We start from the raw sequence: 17928 nt of genomic DNA on the forward strand, positions 1-17928 counted from the left end.
CAGTAGAATTGTTGAATAATGAGTTGTGTTATATTTTCTTTTTCTTTATTTCTTTTTTCTTTTTTTTTTAATGATTTTATTTATTTATTCATGAGAAATCCAGAGAGAGGCAGAGACGTAGGCAGAGGGGGCCCGATGCGGGACTCGATCCCGGGGCTCCTGGATCGCGCTCTGGGCCAAAGGCAGGTGCCAAACCGCTGAGCCCCTGGGCGTCCTGGTGTTCTCTGTGCTGTTGCAGCTCTGGCCTGCTCGTCGTGCGGGGGGGTGGAACAGAGGGGTTGAAAGGCCTGCCTTCGGTCACACAGCAAGGACGGGGCCGAGAGGTGATAGGACCTAGCTCATCCCAGGCGGCGGCAGCGCAGCGGGTCCTCCGGGTGCTTTAGCTTCTGGTTGTTGTTAGCTCTTTAGCTCAAACCTGTAAGTTGAGCTAAAATTTCGAGTTACAGAGGAGTTAGCAGGAAGGGCATTAACAGCCCTCAGACCCTGGGCCCAGGCTGTAGGAGGGGTAGGTTCTGGGGCGGTGTGTGGCTCTAACCCGGGGATAGGGACGCAGGCAGGGCGCGGCCCTGGGGAAGTCCACGGGGGAGCCCAGCTCTGTGACCCCCAGGAGCCAGCAAACCCCAGAGCGGCCCCCGGGCTTGCTGGAGGCAAACACTAGCGAGGCTGGGGTTTATGCCCCCCTCCCCGCCCCCCCGCCGCCGAGGGGGGGGCGGGGAATGGGTGTACCGGAGGGTATAGTGGGGAGACTGGGAAAGCAAAGCAGCTGGGAGAAGAGAGGACCCGGGCAGCCCGTGCAGCCCCAGTGGCTCAGCGGTTTGGCGCCACCTTTGGCCCAGGGTGTGACCTTGGAGACCTGGGATCGAGTCCCTCGTCGGGCTCCCTGCATGGAAACTGCTTCTCTCTCTGCCTATGTCTCTGCCTCTCTCTCTGTGTGTGTCTCATGAATAAAAAAGGACCCGTGGCTGCTGGAGCACCTGGGCGTGGCCGGGACAACAATAGGGACGCTGCCCCGGGCGTTTCCTGCCCTCCCAGGTCAAGGTCAGTGTCTGTACTGTTTTATCTCTTCTGCACTCCCATTTTTTAAAATTTTTTTAAAAATATTTTTAAATTTTTTATTTATGATAATCACACACAGAGAGAGAGAGAGAGGCAGAGAGAGAAGCAGGCTCCATGCACCGGGAGCCCGACGTGGGATTCGATCCCGGGTCTTCAGGATCGCGCCCTGGGCCAAAGGCAGGCGCCAAACCGCTGCGCCACCCAGGGATCCCCCCATGCAGGTTTTTAAAGACCCCCTCCTCCTTTGCACCTTTGCACCCTTGTGCCCAGCCCTGGCCTCCTGGGCTGCTGCATGCCGCTTCCCAAAGGCATTGTGCCCGCAGGAGGAGGGGCAGGAGGCTTCTTCCTGGTGTGTGTGGGGGGTGCAGTCTCTTTTAAAGGGGTAAAGATTTGGAAGTTCTCCAGCTCTAGAGACTTCCTTCAGTCCTGACACTGAAAGAAACCAGTGTTCTCCACTCCAGGGCCTGAGCTTGGGACTCATGTGCCTGTCCCTCTGCTTCCAGAAGCTTCCGCCCCACCTTTCCTCCCTCCCCTTGTACTCCACTGTGCTGGACGGTAAGCACCGTGCAGGTGGACGTGCCGTGCCTGACATCCCCACGCTTGGGCGAGGGCCTGGCGCCCAGCAGAAGCTCAGCAAATATTTGCTCAGGGCAGCAGGCCTTGCTCTGTGGCCGTGCTGGGCGACATCAGTGGACTTGAACAGTGCAGGGTCCCAGCAGATGGTGGATCTTGAACATTCTCATGGCAGGGATAAAGAATTGTAATCACGTGAGGCGAGGATGCCTGTTACTTGTGGCAGTCGCTGCAGTACATACGCCCGTCCGGTCCTTTCGCAGGGCACCTAAAACACGTGCAGTGTCCTATGTCAGTTCTGTCTTCATAATAAAAAAAAAAAATCAGGGTCGCAGCCTTTTAGGTGTCAGCTGCTTCTCTGGGATCTGCTTTCCAGCTGACCCTTTAACGAGAGGGGTCTGCCTTGAAAGGCTCTAGGAGGTCCCTTGGGTCACCTCTTTCCTGGCCTTTTGATCTCTGAGAGGGAAGGAGAGTTGGGGCACCAGCGTGTCTCATTCACGCCTGTGTGGGTGATCCAGGGGGAGTTTCTCTTTCCCAGCCAGCTCGCTCCTTCAGTCTTCCTCAGGCTCCTGGGAGGCCTGGGTGCTGAGCTCAGCACCTGCAGTTAAGAACTCCCCAGGGTGGTGGCGCAGCGGTTTGGTGCCTGCCTTTGGCCCAGGGTGCGATCCTGGAGACCCGGGATCGAATCCCACATCGGGTTCCCTGCAGGGAGCCTGCTTCTCCCTCTGCCTGTGTCTCTGCCTCTCTCTCTCTCTCTGTGACTATCATAAATAAATAAATAAAAAAATAAAAAAGAACTCCCCAGGGATGCCTGGCTGGCTCCTTGGCCAGTAGAGCACACTGCCCTTGATCTTGGGGTTGTGAGTTTGAGCCCACACTGGGTGTAGAAATTGCTTTAGAAAAAAAAAATCTTAAAAACAAAACAAAGAAACAATTTACTGAATTGTCTTGACCCTGCCTCTTCACTCTTAACCACTCTTCTCCCTCCTCTTCATTCTTTTTTTTCTTTTTTTTTTTTTTGAGTTTATTTATTCATGAGAGACACAGAGAGACAGAGACACAGGCAGAGGGAGAAGCAGGCTCCACGCAGGGAGCCTGATGTGGGACTTGATCCGGGTCTCCAGGATCACGCCCTGCGCGGAAGGCAGGTGCTAAACCCCTGAGCCACCCAGAGATCCCCCCTTCCTTTTCATTTTTAGGATCATCTCTTATTTAGGCAGCAAGCCTCGAGACTGGACATATGCTCCAGTATTTGTGCAGTTAGCTATTTTGTTCATTTTTATTTATTTGTTTAAAAAATTTTGGGGGGGGGGAGGTGGAGTGAAGGGAGAAGGGTGAGAGAGAATCACAAGCAGGCTCCATGCTCGATCCCCTGACCCTGAGATCATGACCTGAGCCGATACCAGGAGTCGGATGTTTAACTGACTGAGCCACCCAGGTGCCCTTATTTTCATACCTTTTTTTTTTTTTTTAAGATTTTATTTATTTATTTATTTATGAGAGAGGCACAGAGAGAAGCAGAGACACAGGAGGAGGGAGAAGCAGGCTCCCTGCAGGGAGCCCGATGTGGGATTCCATCCAGGACCCCAGGATCACGCCCTGGGCGGAGGGCAGATGCTAAACCGCCAAGCCACCCAGGCGTCCCTATCTTCGTACATTAAAAAAATTTTTTTATACATCTTTAATGATGGGCCTTTGGTTGCCTTGATTCCTTAAATGGCACCATCCTGCTCTACAGGTCACACATGAGTGAGAGCAGCCTCAGATCTCTGCAAAATTCTCCTGTTAGGCCAGGAAGCACTTTCGAGATGATTCACTCTGGTACCTTTATTTGAACGGAAATGAGGGAGTGGACTCAGGTCACTGAGCTGAGGGCATGGGATTAGTTGGCGACAGACTTGGGATCGGAGCCCTGGCCTTGCTGGTATTGGGCATACTTTTCATAACACCCTCGTGCCCCATCTCACTGTCTACTTTTTAGTATTGGCTTTGAAGAGTCTTTGGACTGTCTGGACTGAAAAATAAATGTCGGAACAAAGCCTCATTATTTTTTTCAGCTATGGCTCGTGGCCTGCTAATTGTGGATTGGAAAGAGCCGGACAAGCAGAAAGATGCAATATTTTTGAATTTCTTTAGAAATAGTCATTGAAGGGACACCTGAGTGGCTCAGTGGTTGAGTGCCTGCCTTCGGCCCAGGACATGACCCCGGGGTCCGGATCAAGTCCCACATCGGGTTCCCAGCACGGAGCCTGCTTCTCCCTCTGCCTGTGTCTCTCTGCCTCTCTCCCTGTGTCTCTCAGGAATAAATAAATAAAATCTTAAAAAAAAAATCATTGAAGCTTCTGAAAAATTCAATCTATAGCTTTTTTTTTTTCTTTCCTAATAACCCTTGACACCAAAAATAGGATTGCTTTGGGGTTTTATGTTGGCAGACAGAATGGTCCCCAAGGGATTTGGGGCTCACTCCTCATGCTAGGGAACGAGCAGGTGTCTCGTGCTAGTTCCCCAGCATTGTCACCACTGACCCCTGGGACACCTGGACTTGGATGCCACTGAACTTGAGAAGTTACCGACATACTTTATAGTCCGCACACCTCAGCCAGTTCAGGGTGTGAATTCAAGAAACTCACGACCTGAATGGTCAAGAGCCATTTTATGTTCTTTTTTCTCTTTTATTTTTTAAAGATTTTATTTATTTATGAGACAGAGAGAGGCAGAGACACAGGCAGAGGGAGAAGCAGGCTCCATGCAGGGAGTCCGATGTGGGACTCGATCCCGGGACCCCAGGATCACGCCATGGGCCCAAGGCAGGCACTCAACCCCTGAGCCACCCAGGGAGCCTCCCCCCACCCTTTTTTTTCTTTTTTCCTTTTAAAGATTGTATGTATTTGAGAGTGAGCACACGCATGTGCACCTGCAAGCAGGGGGCATGGGCAGAGCGAGAGGGATGAGGAGCTCCATCCCATGACGTGAGATCATGACCTGAGCTGAGATCCAGAGCCGGACAGCTAACCCATGGAGCCACCCCGGCGCCCCTAGAGTCATTTTAGGTTCTTTTGTAACGTGTTCCTACAGGTTCCTTGGTAGCCACTCCGTGGGGCCTGTGGCACCAGCTCCTGGGGACGGTGGGCACAGACTGGTGTGGGTAGCTTCCGGCTGCGAGGATGATCCAAAAAGAGACACCTGCCTGGGGGTTTTGTGGGCGATATATCAGTTCATATTAGTTACTCTTCCTCTTCTTGCCTTGAAGGTTGTTAGGATGCTTCGTCCTTTGGGTGCTACTCAGGGTTGAGTATGATCCATAGCCTTTCTGCAGGTTTTCAGACACCCATGGGGGAACAGTGGGGACCTATTTGTGTTCGTGGAAACAGACCCTAGAGGACCTGGATTAAAATTGGATTTGGTGTGTTAACTAGTGGGGTTGGCCCCGGCAAGCCACGTCACCTCAGGAACGGGAGTGACTGAGGGTTGGTGGGCTTTGGGACCAGGCTTCAGGTAAGTTCCATCACTGCCACAGAACAGCTAAGTTTCTCTTAGCAGGTGAATTCACTTAGGACTTGATCTCCTTTGGAAACTGGAACAATGTCGTCTTGGTTAGGTTGGTGGGAGACTTAAATGCAGTACACGCCAGGTGTCTTGTCCAGCTGGCTCCGGGGGGGTTGTAGCACACAAGCTTGGGCCCTGTGACTGCATATTAGCCATTGCACAACGTCCCACACCGGTTGAGCTCTTGAGACCGTACACCACTGGCGAATCCTTCAGTGGTAAGAGGGTTCAACCAATACCGTCCTGCCCGCAGTGTAGAGAGAGGTTGGGGCCTGTGAGAATGGGCGGTTAGGGGAAATCCGGACACGAGGATTTGTTTGGAACGGAAGTGACCCTCTGGTGGGTGTCCTTAACCAGGTCCTTGCTTCGTGCCAGGTCACGTCATTAAGTCCCATACTGGGGGACGGTAGGTCCCCTTCTGCTTTGTAATGGGACTTGTGCTTTGTTTTGCTTTGTAAATGGGATGAAGCTGTAAAGACCATAAAGTTGGTAGAATGTGCTAGAGAAGCTTTCGGTAGGTGTCCTTAAATGTCGTTTCAAATGAAAATAGCCAGTCTTGCAGGTGCTCGCAGCGAATGGTGCTTGTGCAGAAGGGAAATTCAGCAAAGACGGTCTGACCAAAGGACCACGTTGAGGGAAGTGTTGCTTTTAGCTGCTGACAGATTAGTTTTATTGGCTCTACAGCCCTCGGGGAGACTTGGCCTGAGGAATGAAAGCTGTATTTGGTGTGTGACCCTGAGAGTTGAAGGGGGGGGAGGGATGTGTGTTAGTGTCTGTGGATTTCAAGGTCAAGTGCTCCGAGCCCTTGTGTGGGATGAGAAAAGAATCCCAGCTTATCTGCATCTCTTTCTGTGCCTGTTCATGTGCAGCATGGCCTATTTTTCTTCTAGGATGTGGAGAAAGAGAAGGAGACGCACAATTACCTCAGCAAAGAGGAAATCCAAGAGAAAGTTCACAAATACAACCTAGCAGTCACAGACAAGTTGAAGATGACCTTGGTAAGCACCCATAGTATTCTTTACGCTGACACATGTCAAAAGACAAACCTCAGTCGTCGGTGTTCCCATCTGTATGTTTTAAAAATATCTGAACGGGGCAGCCCGGGTAGCTAAGTGGTTTAGCGCCGCCTTTGGCCCGGGGCGTGATCCTGGGGCCCTGGGATCGAGTCCCACGTAGGGCTCCTTGGGTGGAGCCTGCTTCTCCCGCTGCTTGTATCTCTGTGCTTCTCTCTTTCTCTCTCTCTGTCTCTCTGTCTCTGTCTCTCATGAATAAATCTTAAAAAATCTATGAACAGCATCTGCAGAAGTTTAATGGTCAAGGCACGCGGGACAGTAACGTGGGAGTATCTCTGCAGCGCTCAGATTAAAGCTGTTCTTGAAGTAGCTTTCTCTCTACATCAGTTAACACTGGCAAGATTTATTGTAAAAGTTGTGTGACCCCTCCAGAGGATTTTTGGCGTTGAGTATAGCCGTTGCCCGTTGACCACACAGGAGGTAACTCCTTCTGGTAAGGCTTAGATAAGTTTTATCTTGGGCAAATACATTTGCAAGTGGCGGCAAGAGGACTTCATGGCCCTGGATTAGAATACAGTTGAGCTAAGACTCCTCGGGGCTGGTTGTCCTGGAAGATGGCAGAGGTAACCCTCAGCTGCTACCCACCGTTGTTCCGAGGGCCGTGGGGAGTGAGGGTACGGGGGAAGAAGGCCCAGGCCTTAGTGCCCTGGACGGAGAGCCCGCAGCGAGGCCGGAGTATCCCGGGCCTCCCCCTGGCCTGGCGTCTGCCTCGGCCTCTGGCTGCACCTGCCAGCCCTCGGTGCGTCCCCGGGGCCCTTGGGCTCCTGCCTCTCAGGCCGTTGACTGTGAACTGACCGTTCAGCAGAGGACCGGGCGACTCGCTTAGACAGGCCTTTGGGAAGGAGCATGACCTATAAAACCTCGTGAGAAAGCATCCCTCCCCAGGGGGACTCCCCCGAAAGCGGGGAGCCGGACACACGATCCCAAGATTAGTCTTCATTACTCTGGCAGTGATGCTTCTCTGGTTTCAAATGCATTTTGCATCGAAGGAGACCTATTCTGCTTGCCACGGGTTCTTCTTCCCTCCCCCGTGGAGATTAAAACACGCAAGGTCGCATCTCATTACAAACCTAGAAGACTGGGTTTTTTTTAGATTTTATTTATGTATTCATGAAAGAGAGAGGCAGAGACACAGGGAGAGGGAGAAGTAGGGTTCCCTGCAGGGAGCCTGAAGCGGGACTGGATCCCGGGACCCCAGGATCGCACCCTGGGCCAAAGGCAGGTGCTAAACCACTGGGCCACCCAGGGATCCCCAAACCTAGAAGTTTTAAGTGTTGTGTGATACTTTGCACAAGAACGAGCAAGTCAATCAGTGTTGTAAATTGATCTTGTGGAAAGGAAGAAAAATAAATGGGCTTAAAAGGAGGTTTTTTAAAGTTTTAGTTTAACTGTCCCATTTCTATATGACACCTGATGATTTGTTTTAATAAAAAAAAAAATAAAACATTAGAATACTTTTTCCCCCCTAAATACACTGGATGTGTATTTAGAAATAGTTTTAGAAAAAAAAAAAAAAAAAGAGTTTTAGAAAAAAGTGAAGACTAGGCCATCGTTATTATTTTTGGCAACTAAGAGACCGTAAGTCTACCATCATTTAGGACAAATACTAATAAACTCAGCAAGTCGTGTATATTAAATATGTGCAGTTTTCCTGTATAAAAAGCATCCCTCAATAAAACAGAAAATAGTATCCAGAAGGGAGGTATAAATACAGGGCAAGACAAAAAGGACAAGGGCTTAGAATATCCACAGGTCACACTAGCTTCTACTTGTTTTACACTTGCTGCTGGAGGCACCCGAGATGCATCATCCCGCGCCCCACGCTGTAGGGGACAAATGCTGTGCCTGGACATTTCAGTGAAATTGATTTAGGACACCCATTATTGCCACCAGGAATGACACCGTGTGCGGTGCCTGGGGGGCTCAGCGGTTGAGCGCCTGCCTTCAGCTCAGGGCGTGATCCTGGGGGCCAGGGATCGAGTCCCACATCGGGCTCCCCAAGGGAGCCTGCTTCTCCCTCTGCCTGGGTCTCTGTCTCTGTCTCTGTGTCTCTGTGTCTCTCATGAATAAATAAATAAAATCTTAAAAAAAAGGAGGGGGGATGAGCTAGCTTGTTTGCATATTGTCCCCTCCAGCTTTGCTTGGCTGTTTCCAGGTACCCTAGCGACCTTCTCTTCTTTCTCTTTTCCCTTTCCCCTTCTTTTCTTTTTCCTTTTCTTTTCTAGAGAGCTGAGCAGGGGGAGAGAGAGAAGCAGGCTCCCCACTGAGCAAGGACACCCCCGCCCCCAGCCATGAGGGGCTCCATCCAGGACCCCGGGATCGGGACCTGAGCCTAAGGCAGGTGCTTAGCTGACCGAGCCAGCCAGGCGCCCCGTGACCTTCCTTTTCTGGGTGATAGCTGGCCCCCAGCTGCAGATGTTTGCTCTAAGCAGCTTGCCCCGACGTGTCCCCCACGCACAAGTGCCCCTTGGGAGTCTCTGGCCCCTGCTCCAGGCCCCTGCTCTGGGGGACGGGAACCCTTCCGGCCACCCCCACCTTCCACCGGTGGCCGCAGAGGCGTCAGTCTCTGCTTGGTCCCCGCAGCACCAGGAAGCGTCTGTCGCCGCATCTGTCCTGCAGACCCCTTCCGTCCGTCCCTGGAAGCACTGCCTGCTGCCCGGTGGCGCTGACCTCCCTCCCAGATCCTGCCCTTAGGGGCAATCTTTAGTGAAGCTCTACGGCTGTAGGAGCTCAGATCTCAGATCGAGAGGAAGGGGGTCTCCTAGTCTTCCGTCCTGCTAGCCTCCTTCTCTAGAAGGCCACGGGCGGCCCAACCAACGTGCGCTTTTTCTTCCTGCTTCAGAATTCAAATGGGATTTACACTGGCTTCATTAAAGTCCAGATGGAGCTCTGCAGCCCCCCCCAGACTTCTGGAAAGCTCGCTCCCAGCAGCAACGGCTGCATGAACACGCTTCACATCAGCAGCACGAACACCGTCGGGGAAGTGATCGAGGCCCTGCTCAAGAAGTTTCTCGTGACCGAGAGCCCTGCCAAGTTTGCACTTTATAAGCGTTGTCATAGGGAAGACCAAGGTACGCTGCCAGGCCTGGGATGAAGTGGCCTCTGCTTTCAGGTCTTTGTCCTCCTCAGCAGAGGGAACACGGCTGGGTGTGTGGATCCCAGAGCCCAGGGACAGATTCGGGAAGCCACGGTGACTGGGGCGTACCCTGGCAGTGCTTCCCGGCCTTCCGTAGTCTCGAGCCGGGCAGTTGTGGCTCCGGGGAGCTCCGAGGTGTCCACACATGATGGGCATTTGCGGCGGGTTTTGTGATGTGTGCACGGGGTGGGGGGCATAGCTTAGAGTTTTTTTAAGCCTTAACTTTAATGCCCGTCAGGACAAAAAAAGAATGCCTCTGTGCTTGGAGGTTGCACGAGCGCACTCCACCAGGAATGGCTTGGGGCCTTGCCCCGGGGGCCTCCAGGATGGGGAGGCGCACGCGCGTCCCCGCAGGCCTCAGACTTGCTGCGCAGAGGCAGCCGCGTTCTCTCTCCCGGGCTGGGCAGCGGCATCGGGCTCCCCAGGGGCACGTCCGGGGGATGCAGGACGCTCGGCTGCCGTCGGCCTCTGACCTCATACCGCGCTCAGCGGGCAGGCCGAGACGGTTAAGCGAACCAACACTGGAAGAGGCGCTGAGCGGCGGCTGTCCCCCGCGGTGGAGGCCCGGTCCGCTGGTCACCAGGGGCTCCCTTGAGTGTGTCCGTGTGTGCGGCGGTCAGCTACCTGGGCTGTTGCGGGAGGAAGAGCTGCTGGGGTGACACGCTCGAGGTGTCCTCCGTTTGCCCGGGGACGAGCGCAGCTGGATGCCGAGCGTGCACCTCGCCCCAGCTGCGGCCTGGGCCCTGCAGCACGCAAAGAGCCACAGGCCCAGGCTCCAAGCGAGGGGATTTACACCTGCAGGGAAGCCCGCAGCTCTGAGGCCCTTCCCTCCAGGAGCGCTGGACTAACGTGCACGAGCTCGGGTGGCATCGCGTCCTGCCGGCTGTGCTGCCTGCCCGCCTGGACTTGAGCTGCACAGACGGACAGCAGGAGCATCCTGTGGAAATACTGCCCTCCTGGGCGGCAGCTTCTTTCAGCAGTGCAGGCGGTGCTGGGTCCCTCGTGTGTGTGTGTCTGTCTCTCTCACAGGAGACACGCACAGCTGTGCCTAAAGCCATCAGAGCTTGCGTTCCGACTGCTTGGTTTGTTTGCAGCTGCTAATAATTCTAAATTAATCTACAGAGAGAGTTGCTCTGATTTTGTGTTCTTTGGATGGTATATTTTTACTGTTTTATTTATTTATTATTTATTTTTCTATCTATTTATTTATTACTATTTCTTAAAGGGGTTGCAGGTGCTTGTGTAAAGCGTATTGCTTTCTAAATGGAGCAGCAGAATGCGTTCTGAGCCCATCTTGGGACTAACTAATACCTGTTTGAATTCACTCCTGAGAATCATTTCCTTTCTAATTAAGACACAGCATATACTGTGCAGCTGGAACGTAAATAGCATAGATTTCATTCCACTGCCGGCCGTTCAAGGGGATAAGATGAGGAGGAGGGCGACCTGGGGGCTGGGTGTCGTGCGCTGTGGCCTGGGTCGGGAGGAGGGGATAGAGAGCTGGGTGTGGGGTCCAGGGAAGGGCGCGATGCTGTGTAACGGGCTCCTTGCTTCCTTACGCAGTCTATGCCTGCAAGCTCTCAGACCGGGAACATCCGCTCTACCTGCGTTTGGTAGCTGGGCCCAGGACAGACACACTGAGTTTCGTTCTTCGTGAACATGAAATCGGAGAGGTAAGTGATTGTTCGTTCTTCCTTTAAACCACATAGAGCAGCTGGCTCTGTTTTACTGCTGTATTCCCAGTGGGGGGTGGGGATGAGGGGGAACAGGAGGAGAGAGAATGTGCACGCACGTCTGGCCGTCTGTCTGTATCTCTTGGGATGGGGAGAGCTGGTCTGCAGAGGACCATTTTCTGTGTGTTTTTGAATTGCCAGAAATGAACCCAAAGTTAGCCTACAATGTATCTACAAAATACAGATATCTAGGTCTGTACGTTTTTTGCAATATCTATTGTCTTGGTTTGTAATTCTCAGAAGTGGGAAGAGAGCGAGTAAGAAACTTTCCTCCCACCCAAAGAGCCCTTTTCACTCTTTCTACCTCCAAATTAGCCTAATCCAGCTAAACCATGAAAGTTGATACTCTCCATATGTTTGCTACTAACAGACCTCTCCAGGCTCCTTCGTTTGAAGGGAAATGAAAGGAAATGTAATCAAAAAGTACAATGTCCTACGCACAAAAAGGAAATGCAGCCTTTTTTTTTTTTTTTTTAAACCATGAAGGACATAAAACTTTGTAGAATCTTTTTTTTTTTTTCTCTTGCCAAAATGATTTTTATTTTTTTGCCAAAGGGATTTAGAAATTACGTTTGTATGTGCATCATTTGCCATTTTCTCTCCAGGGAGGATTGAATTTAGGCCAGTTCAGTTGGAGGAAGAAAAGCCCTTCATACAGTCCTTCTCTAGATCAAATGCCAGCTTTAAGACGACACTTGAGTCAATCTTGTAAGCCCTGGGTGTCTGTCTGCTGTCTGAACAGGAAATGGTATGAATTGTCCGTGTGCAACATTGTGTGATGCAGTGAGAATAGTTTCCAGGGTAAAAGCTAGGAAACCGGGCCTCTGCTTCCTACTGTTCCTCTTGTTAGTTGAGGAGCATGACCTCGGGTAGAATTTCTCATCTTTTCAGTCCTCGGGTTTGAAATCTGTGAAGTGGGACTAAAGACTTTAAAAGGTGGTTTTGAGTCACAAATTAAAAATATATGTGAACATGCCTTGTAAATTATGGTCCTAGATCTGTAAGTTGCAACCTGATTTGGGGAGTTTTAGGAAGACTGCTACTTTAATTAATAGAAAGTAGAAAGTTCTTTCCTCCTACTCCATGTTTCTTTGATAACCAGGTCAGAATTCTTCTCCAGGAAGCCTTCTGCCATTGTGCCTACTTGGTGGTTTCATTCTTTCTGTTGCATCTGTCCCATTTGTATTAGGCTGTCTCCTGTCTTTTCCCTCCTCACGCCCCTGGGAGTTCCCATCAGAAGTTGTTCCCGGGGCACCTGGGTGACTCAGTCAGTTGAGCATCCAACCCTTGGTTTCAGCTTGGGTCATGGTTTTGGGGTTGTGAGATCAAGCCTGGCATGGGATGGGGTCTGTGCTCTCTGCTCAGTGGTAGTCAGGCTTGGGATTCTCGCCCCCTGCCCCTCCCCCTGTTCATGTGCGTATACTCACTCACGCTCTCTCTCTCAAATAAATAAATAAATCTTAAAAAAGGAGAGAGAGAAAAATTGTTCCTGGTTAAGGCAGTGATTCTCAGCGGAGGTCCCAGGGAGGATGTGGTGGTTGGAAAACAAACAAAAAACCAAAATCTTCCCTAGTGATGGCAAGCACCTTTCTTGACCTTTACTGATCAATCAAGAAAATTTTTATTTATTTTTTATTTTTATTTATTTATTTATGATAGAGAGAGAGAGAGGCAGAGACACAGGCAGAGGGAGAAGCAGGCTCCATGCAGGGAGCCTGACGTGGGACTCAGTCCTGGGACTCCAGGATCGCGCCCTGGGCCAAAGGCAGGCACTAAACCACTGAGCCACCCAGGGATCCCAATCAAGAAAAATTTTAAACCCCACAGTGTTTATTTTGTGCCTTCTGTGTACCCGGTGCTATTGTGGAAACAAGTCAGAGACTCGGGCAAGAGGCTCAGCCTGGATAGTGAGAAGCTCCACAGCTGCAGCGTGGGTAAAGTGTAGGTGAGGGAGATACTAAGCAAATAATCATCATAATTTTTAAATCTCTTGTGATCAGGGCTGTCATTGCTCAGTGCAGGCTTCTAGTAGACCACGTCCTGGGTGGGAAGGGAAGGAGGAAGGAAATCGTGGAAAACTTCTTTTGAGGAAGTGGCATCTAAGCTGAGACGTGAAGGTTGAGTAGGAGTTCGCCAGGCAGCGTGGAGAGCGTGGGCAGAGCTACTGAGGGAAATGTGAGTAGGACAGCGTGAGAGAGGGGAGCCGAGAGGTTAGAGTCTTGCAGACTTAGCAGGAACAACCAGGGGAAGCCATCGAACAGCTATAGCAGGGGCCGGGCATGCCTGGATTTGCGTGTTCCAGAGAGTAGTCCGGCTGGCTGTTGGAGGAACAGATTGGGGAATGTAAGAGTGGAGTCGGGGTCATGGGGCGGGTTCTTCCGGGGCCTGGAGAAGAGGGCAGTGACCGAGGGGGCAGCAGAGGTAGCAGAGAAAAGCAGGCCAGTTGGAGAGCCACTTAGGAGCTGGTGAGATGGGGGGGTGGGGAGGCAGCAGTGACCGTGGGGGCTGCAGGGAGAGGGCGGGGGGAGTGGCTCCTGTTGCTTCTGGGCTCAGGTGGAGGGGGGCCAGGTCAGAGGCCAAAGTGTCTAGTGTACCTGGGGCCCCGAGGCCTGTCCTCGGCCCCAGTGAGCGCTGGTATGGAGAGCTGTGGGAGGCCTGAGTTGGCCTGGGTGCCCTCCCGGGGGCCCGGGGCTGTGTGGGTGCCCTCCTGGGGGCCGGGGCTGGGGCTGGGCCTACATGTTTTCCCAGGGGGCCATCCTGGGTGCCCTTCCTGGGGGCCGGGCCTGGGCCTGGGTGCCATCCTGGGTGCCCTCCCCGGGGCAGGGCCGGAGCGGGAGGGGTGGCCGCCCCCCACGCGCTCAGGCCGCCCCCTCCGTCCCCGCCTTGTGTCCCCGCAGTGGGAAGCCTTCAGCCTCCCGGAGCTGCAGAATTTCTTGCGCATCCTGGACAAGGAGGAAGCCGAGCAGCTGCAGAGCGTGCGGCGGCGCTACGCGGCCTACAGACACAAGCTGGAGGAAGCCCTGGGCGAGGTGTGGAAGCCCGACTAGGACGCGGGGCCTGTGTCCGAAGCGGCTGCCGCGGGGCTGTCGTCGGGGCTGTCGTCACGGCTGTCATCGCGGCTGTCGCCTGGGCCCCTCGGCGGCCCGCTGCCGGGCAGCTTCTCGGTGGTTCTGCGGCACCGACCCCCCGGCAAGCTGTGAATCTGCTCGTGTGGCCCGGAGCCGCCCAGGCTGCTTGGAAGCAGGGACTCTGGGGTTTTTGTTTTTGGGTTTTATTTCCTTACTCTGTTTTAGTTAATTCTGTGATGAGGACGTTCAGCTTCAGGATATGCAGGTGATTTTTTCCAGGCTTCACAAGGAATCTATCCGAATACTTGTCCCGTGTTGAAGTTACCTGTCCGGGTGACGTTTTTCTTCTTGTTTTTAGATGTCAGGGGATGCGATCTGTGGGAGTGGAGAGGCCAGGACCAGGGACCCTGAGGAGGTTGTGAAGGGAGACTAGGAGCTCGACCGAGAAGGTGCCGAGCAGGTGTGGAGGCAGTGGCCTCGGCAGGGCAGGTGCACAGGGCAGGTGCATGTAGGTGACGCGAAGGCTTATGGTTTTGAGGTTAAGCTTGCTGTAGGATAGCTGGATTTGCTGGTAAGTGAAATGTGGGAGCAGAGCCAAAGAAAGTAGGAGCTGGACCCAGAGGAGGAATGGGAAGTCTGCAGCTGACCGGAGACTTGAACCTTCTGGCAGGTGGAGCTCGTGGGCCCAGATGGAGGGGGAGCCCTGCAGCCGGGTCGCCCCCTGAGGACCGGCCTGGGGGGGGTGCAGTGATCACCTGCTAACTTCTGTCCTGTGATGCGCCCCTCCCCCCCAGCTGTTTTCTGAGTTGAAGAGGATTCTGGGTCCGGGGGCAGGGGTGGTGGCAGTTTTCTTGCTAGCTGGGAGATGGAGGTAGAGAGCTCATAGCATCCATGTGTGACAGTCACAATCCCTTCCTTTCCCTATTTTTCCTTCTTCCTCGCACTTTCCCCTCTTCCTGCTCCACTCCCACCTCTTTCCCCCTCCCCCTCCTCAGCGACTGCCCTCTGCTTACCTGAGGATATAGTTATAGACTCAGGGCCTTCAGATCCTCCTGCCAGGAGTCCTGGTCTGTAAAGAGGAGGGTGGCCAGGGACGGAGGACTCCCCCCGCCCCCAAAAGCCAAGCACACAAGAGGGGTTCTTTGCGGAAATGCTTTAACAAAAGTGCATGTTCCTACCCACCAAAGAAAGGCATGTGCAATGGAAGCCTTCCTTTAAAGCACAGTAAATAACCTCATTTTCTTTGCAGCAATCTGAAGACAATGGGAAAGATGTGCTGTGGTTCTAAAGGGGCCTTATAATCTACTTTTCAGTCTAGATATATTTTGTTTTATAAATTCCCAAGGAATTGTCAACACTCTGGTGACACCTAATGGATTCTTTTTGAAATTCCAAGGTGCTTCATTTCTTTGCCTCTTAAGTGAACTGTGCCTTTTATTGCATTTCTGTTCCCCTCTTGGTGGCGCTTCTGACTTTTCAGAGACCGCCCGTCCTGGTGGAGGCAGGTGTAAGCCGTGGTTCTGCGGCGCCACATGAGTTACTGAGACAATCATATCTTCCTAAGCATTTTAAGGAGAGTTGGAAAAAAAAATAAAGTAGAACTAGCTATAAAATATGTATGGCACATCTTGTTTAATTTTGCATGGAACTTCTTTTTAGTGCATTGATGAGGTTTTAGTGACATCGTCATCCGACACTTTACCTTTATTGTTCAGGGAATGCCTTCATGATTTTTATACTGGTTTTACTGTTCAGACTGTGGCTTGGGTTTGCGTATACTGTTATCAGCCAGCTGGTCTTTCGGTTGCCCACTCAGTAAGCTTATATTTTGTGAAGCATTTGTTTCTCAGATTAAGACACTGTTAGAACCTAAAGTAGTAGCTGATGGTTATCTGTGAATTTTTTTTTTTTTTTTTTACTTGAAATAGATTGTCTAAAATAGGCATCCTCCTCCGTAGTATCCAGAACCTCGCTCGTTGCCGTGTGCACTACAAGTTGCAGTTTGGAGAACTTGCCGTATTGAAAAATCTGTCAGTGAATATAGTTCGATACTGATGTTCTCTGCCAAACACTGGTTCCTGCAGCAGCATTTTTCATGCATAAAAGAAGAAAGGCCACGATGGCCAGAGATTTAAAAAAAAAAATCATTGTACAAATTGTTATGTTAAATTAAACTAAGCTTTGCTGTAATACTGTTTTCTCTTCAATAAGTGATGGTACCGGAATGTTGTCTAAGTGAAGGGGGGGGTAGTATTGCAGGGGAGCAATCTAAATCGCAGAAGTTTAAAAAAAAAAAAAAAAAAGTATATTTATAATTTTGATGAGTTTATTTTTATAGGGAAGATTTTTCTTCCCTACAGTTGTTCCTGGAATGGCAAATTGTTTCCATTTATTAAAAGTCGAAGTTGTTCGTTGATGTTTGTTCGTGTGTTTTTATTTACGATAATAACGTGCCGGGTAAACGGAGGCCACGGGAGTGGGACGAGCTGCAGGAGGGTGTCCTGGGCATGGGGGCCCGCGCGCCCTCCAGGTGCTGCCTCTCCTGTTTTCTTACCCCTCGGGGGGATCCCTGGCGGCGGCTCTGCTCCCAGACGCGGCCTGAACAGTTGCATCGTGAGGTCTCCGTCTGTCGGGGTGAACCAAGAATCGGTGGCGGGAGGGCACCTGCGGGTTCCTGAGAAGGCCTCGCCCTGTGCCCTCCGTTCCCGCCTTCAGGCCTCCCGTCCTTGACGCACAGCCACCTGGGTTCACCCTGTGTGTGTCCGCGTGAGTGTCCCTGGTGGTGGCATGGGGGGCATGTGGTGGTCAGCAAGGGGCACCGGGTGCTGACATGGGGGGTGACCTGGGCACCTGCTCCAGGCCGGCGTGTGTCCGGCTGCACGGCCCCTGGAGGCGGGGGGTTGGGGGCAGGAGCGAGGCTGTGGCCCTGGGCAAGGGGAAAGCATTTCGGGTCCGTAGCTGCTTTATTGATGTATTTATAAAGATTTTTATTATTTATTTGAGAGCGAGCCAGAGCATGAGCAGGGGGGGAGGGAGAAGCAGACCCTGACCCCCAGCGGGGAGCCCGATTCAGGGCTCGATCCCAGGACCCTGGGATCACCACCAGAGCTGAAGGCAGATGCTTAAGTGACTGTGCCACCCAGGTGCCCCCCCACAAAGCTGTTTTATTTATTTTATTTATTTATTTATTTATTTTTAAAATTTTTTTTTTTAACTTATGATAGTCAGAGAGAGAGATGCAGAGACATAGGCAGAGGGAGAAGCAGGCTCCATGCACCGGGAGCCTGATGTGGGATTCGATCCTGGGTCTCCAGGATCGTGCCCTGGGCCAAAGGCAGGCGCCAAACCACTGCACCACCCAGGGATCCCTATTTATTTTATTTTTAAATTTATCTTTTAAAATATTTTATTTATTCTTGAGACACAGAGAGAGGCAGAGACACAGGCATAGGGAGAAGCAGGCTCCACGCAGGGAGCCCGATGCGGGGCTCGATCCCGGGACCCCAGGATCACACCCTGGGCCGAAGGCAGGGGCTACACCGCTGAGCCACCGGGGTGTCCCCCAAAGCTGTTGTAGAAGTGAAAATATCAAGCTAGCAAGGACGGCTTGGTATAGGTCTCTGGTGAATTAGCCAAGGGAACCTAGTTTGGGAGTTGGGCCTGGGTTACTACCCAAGGACACGGTGGGTTTTTAGGAATTTTTATCTTTTAAAGGGAGTTGGTTAGCTTCTTGCTCTAGGCTT

General features: G+C 52.1%; 1 protein-coding gene across 5 annotated transcripts in view; it reads left to right on the forward strand.

The window, feature by feature from the left end:
- RASSF3 (Ras association domain family member 3) overlaps nucleotides 1-16599 on the forward strand; it is a 72462-nt gene extending 55863 nt beyond the window's left edge. For 4 of the 5 annotated variants that reach the window (XM_077913695.1, XM_077913697.1, XM_077913696.1 and 1 more), the window contains 5 exons: nucleotides 6066-6173; nucleotides 9091-9319; nucleotides 10948-11057; nucleotides 11723-11825; nucleotides 14015-16599. In XM_077913695.1, the coding sequence (XP_077769821.1) occupies nucleotides 6066-6173; nucleotides 9091-9319; nucleotides 10948-11057; nucleotides 11723-11825; nucleotides 14015-14454 (990 nt within the window). In that variant the 3' untranslated portion in view covers nucleotides 14455-16599. The remainder of the gene's footprint in view (nucleotides 1-6065; nucleotides 6174-9090; nucleotides 9320-10947; nucleotides 11058-11722; nucleotides 11826-14014) is intronic. The other variant, XM_077913699.1, reaches the window with a different exon arrangement.
- The last annotated feature ends 1329 nt before the right edge of the window (nucleotides 16600-17928 follow it).

The sequence above is a fragment of the Canis aureus genome, chromosome 11, assembly GCF_053574225.1.
Source record: "Canis aureus isolate CA01 chromosome 11, VMU_Caureus_v.1.0, whole genome shotgun sequence".
In the NCBI taxonomy this organism is placed as follows: Eukaryota; Metazoa; Chordata; class Mammalia; order Carnivora; family Canidae; genus Canis; species Canis aureus.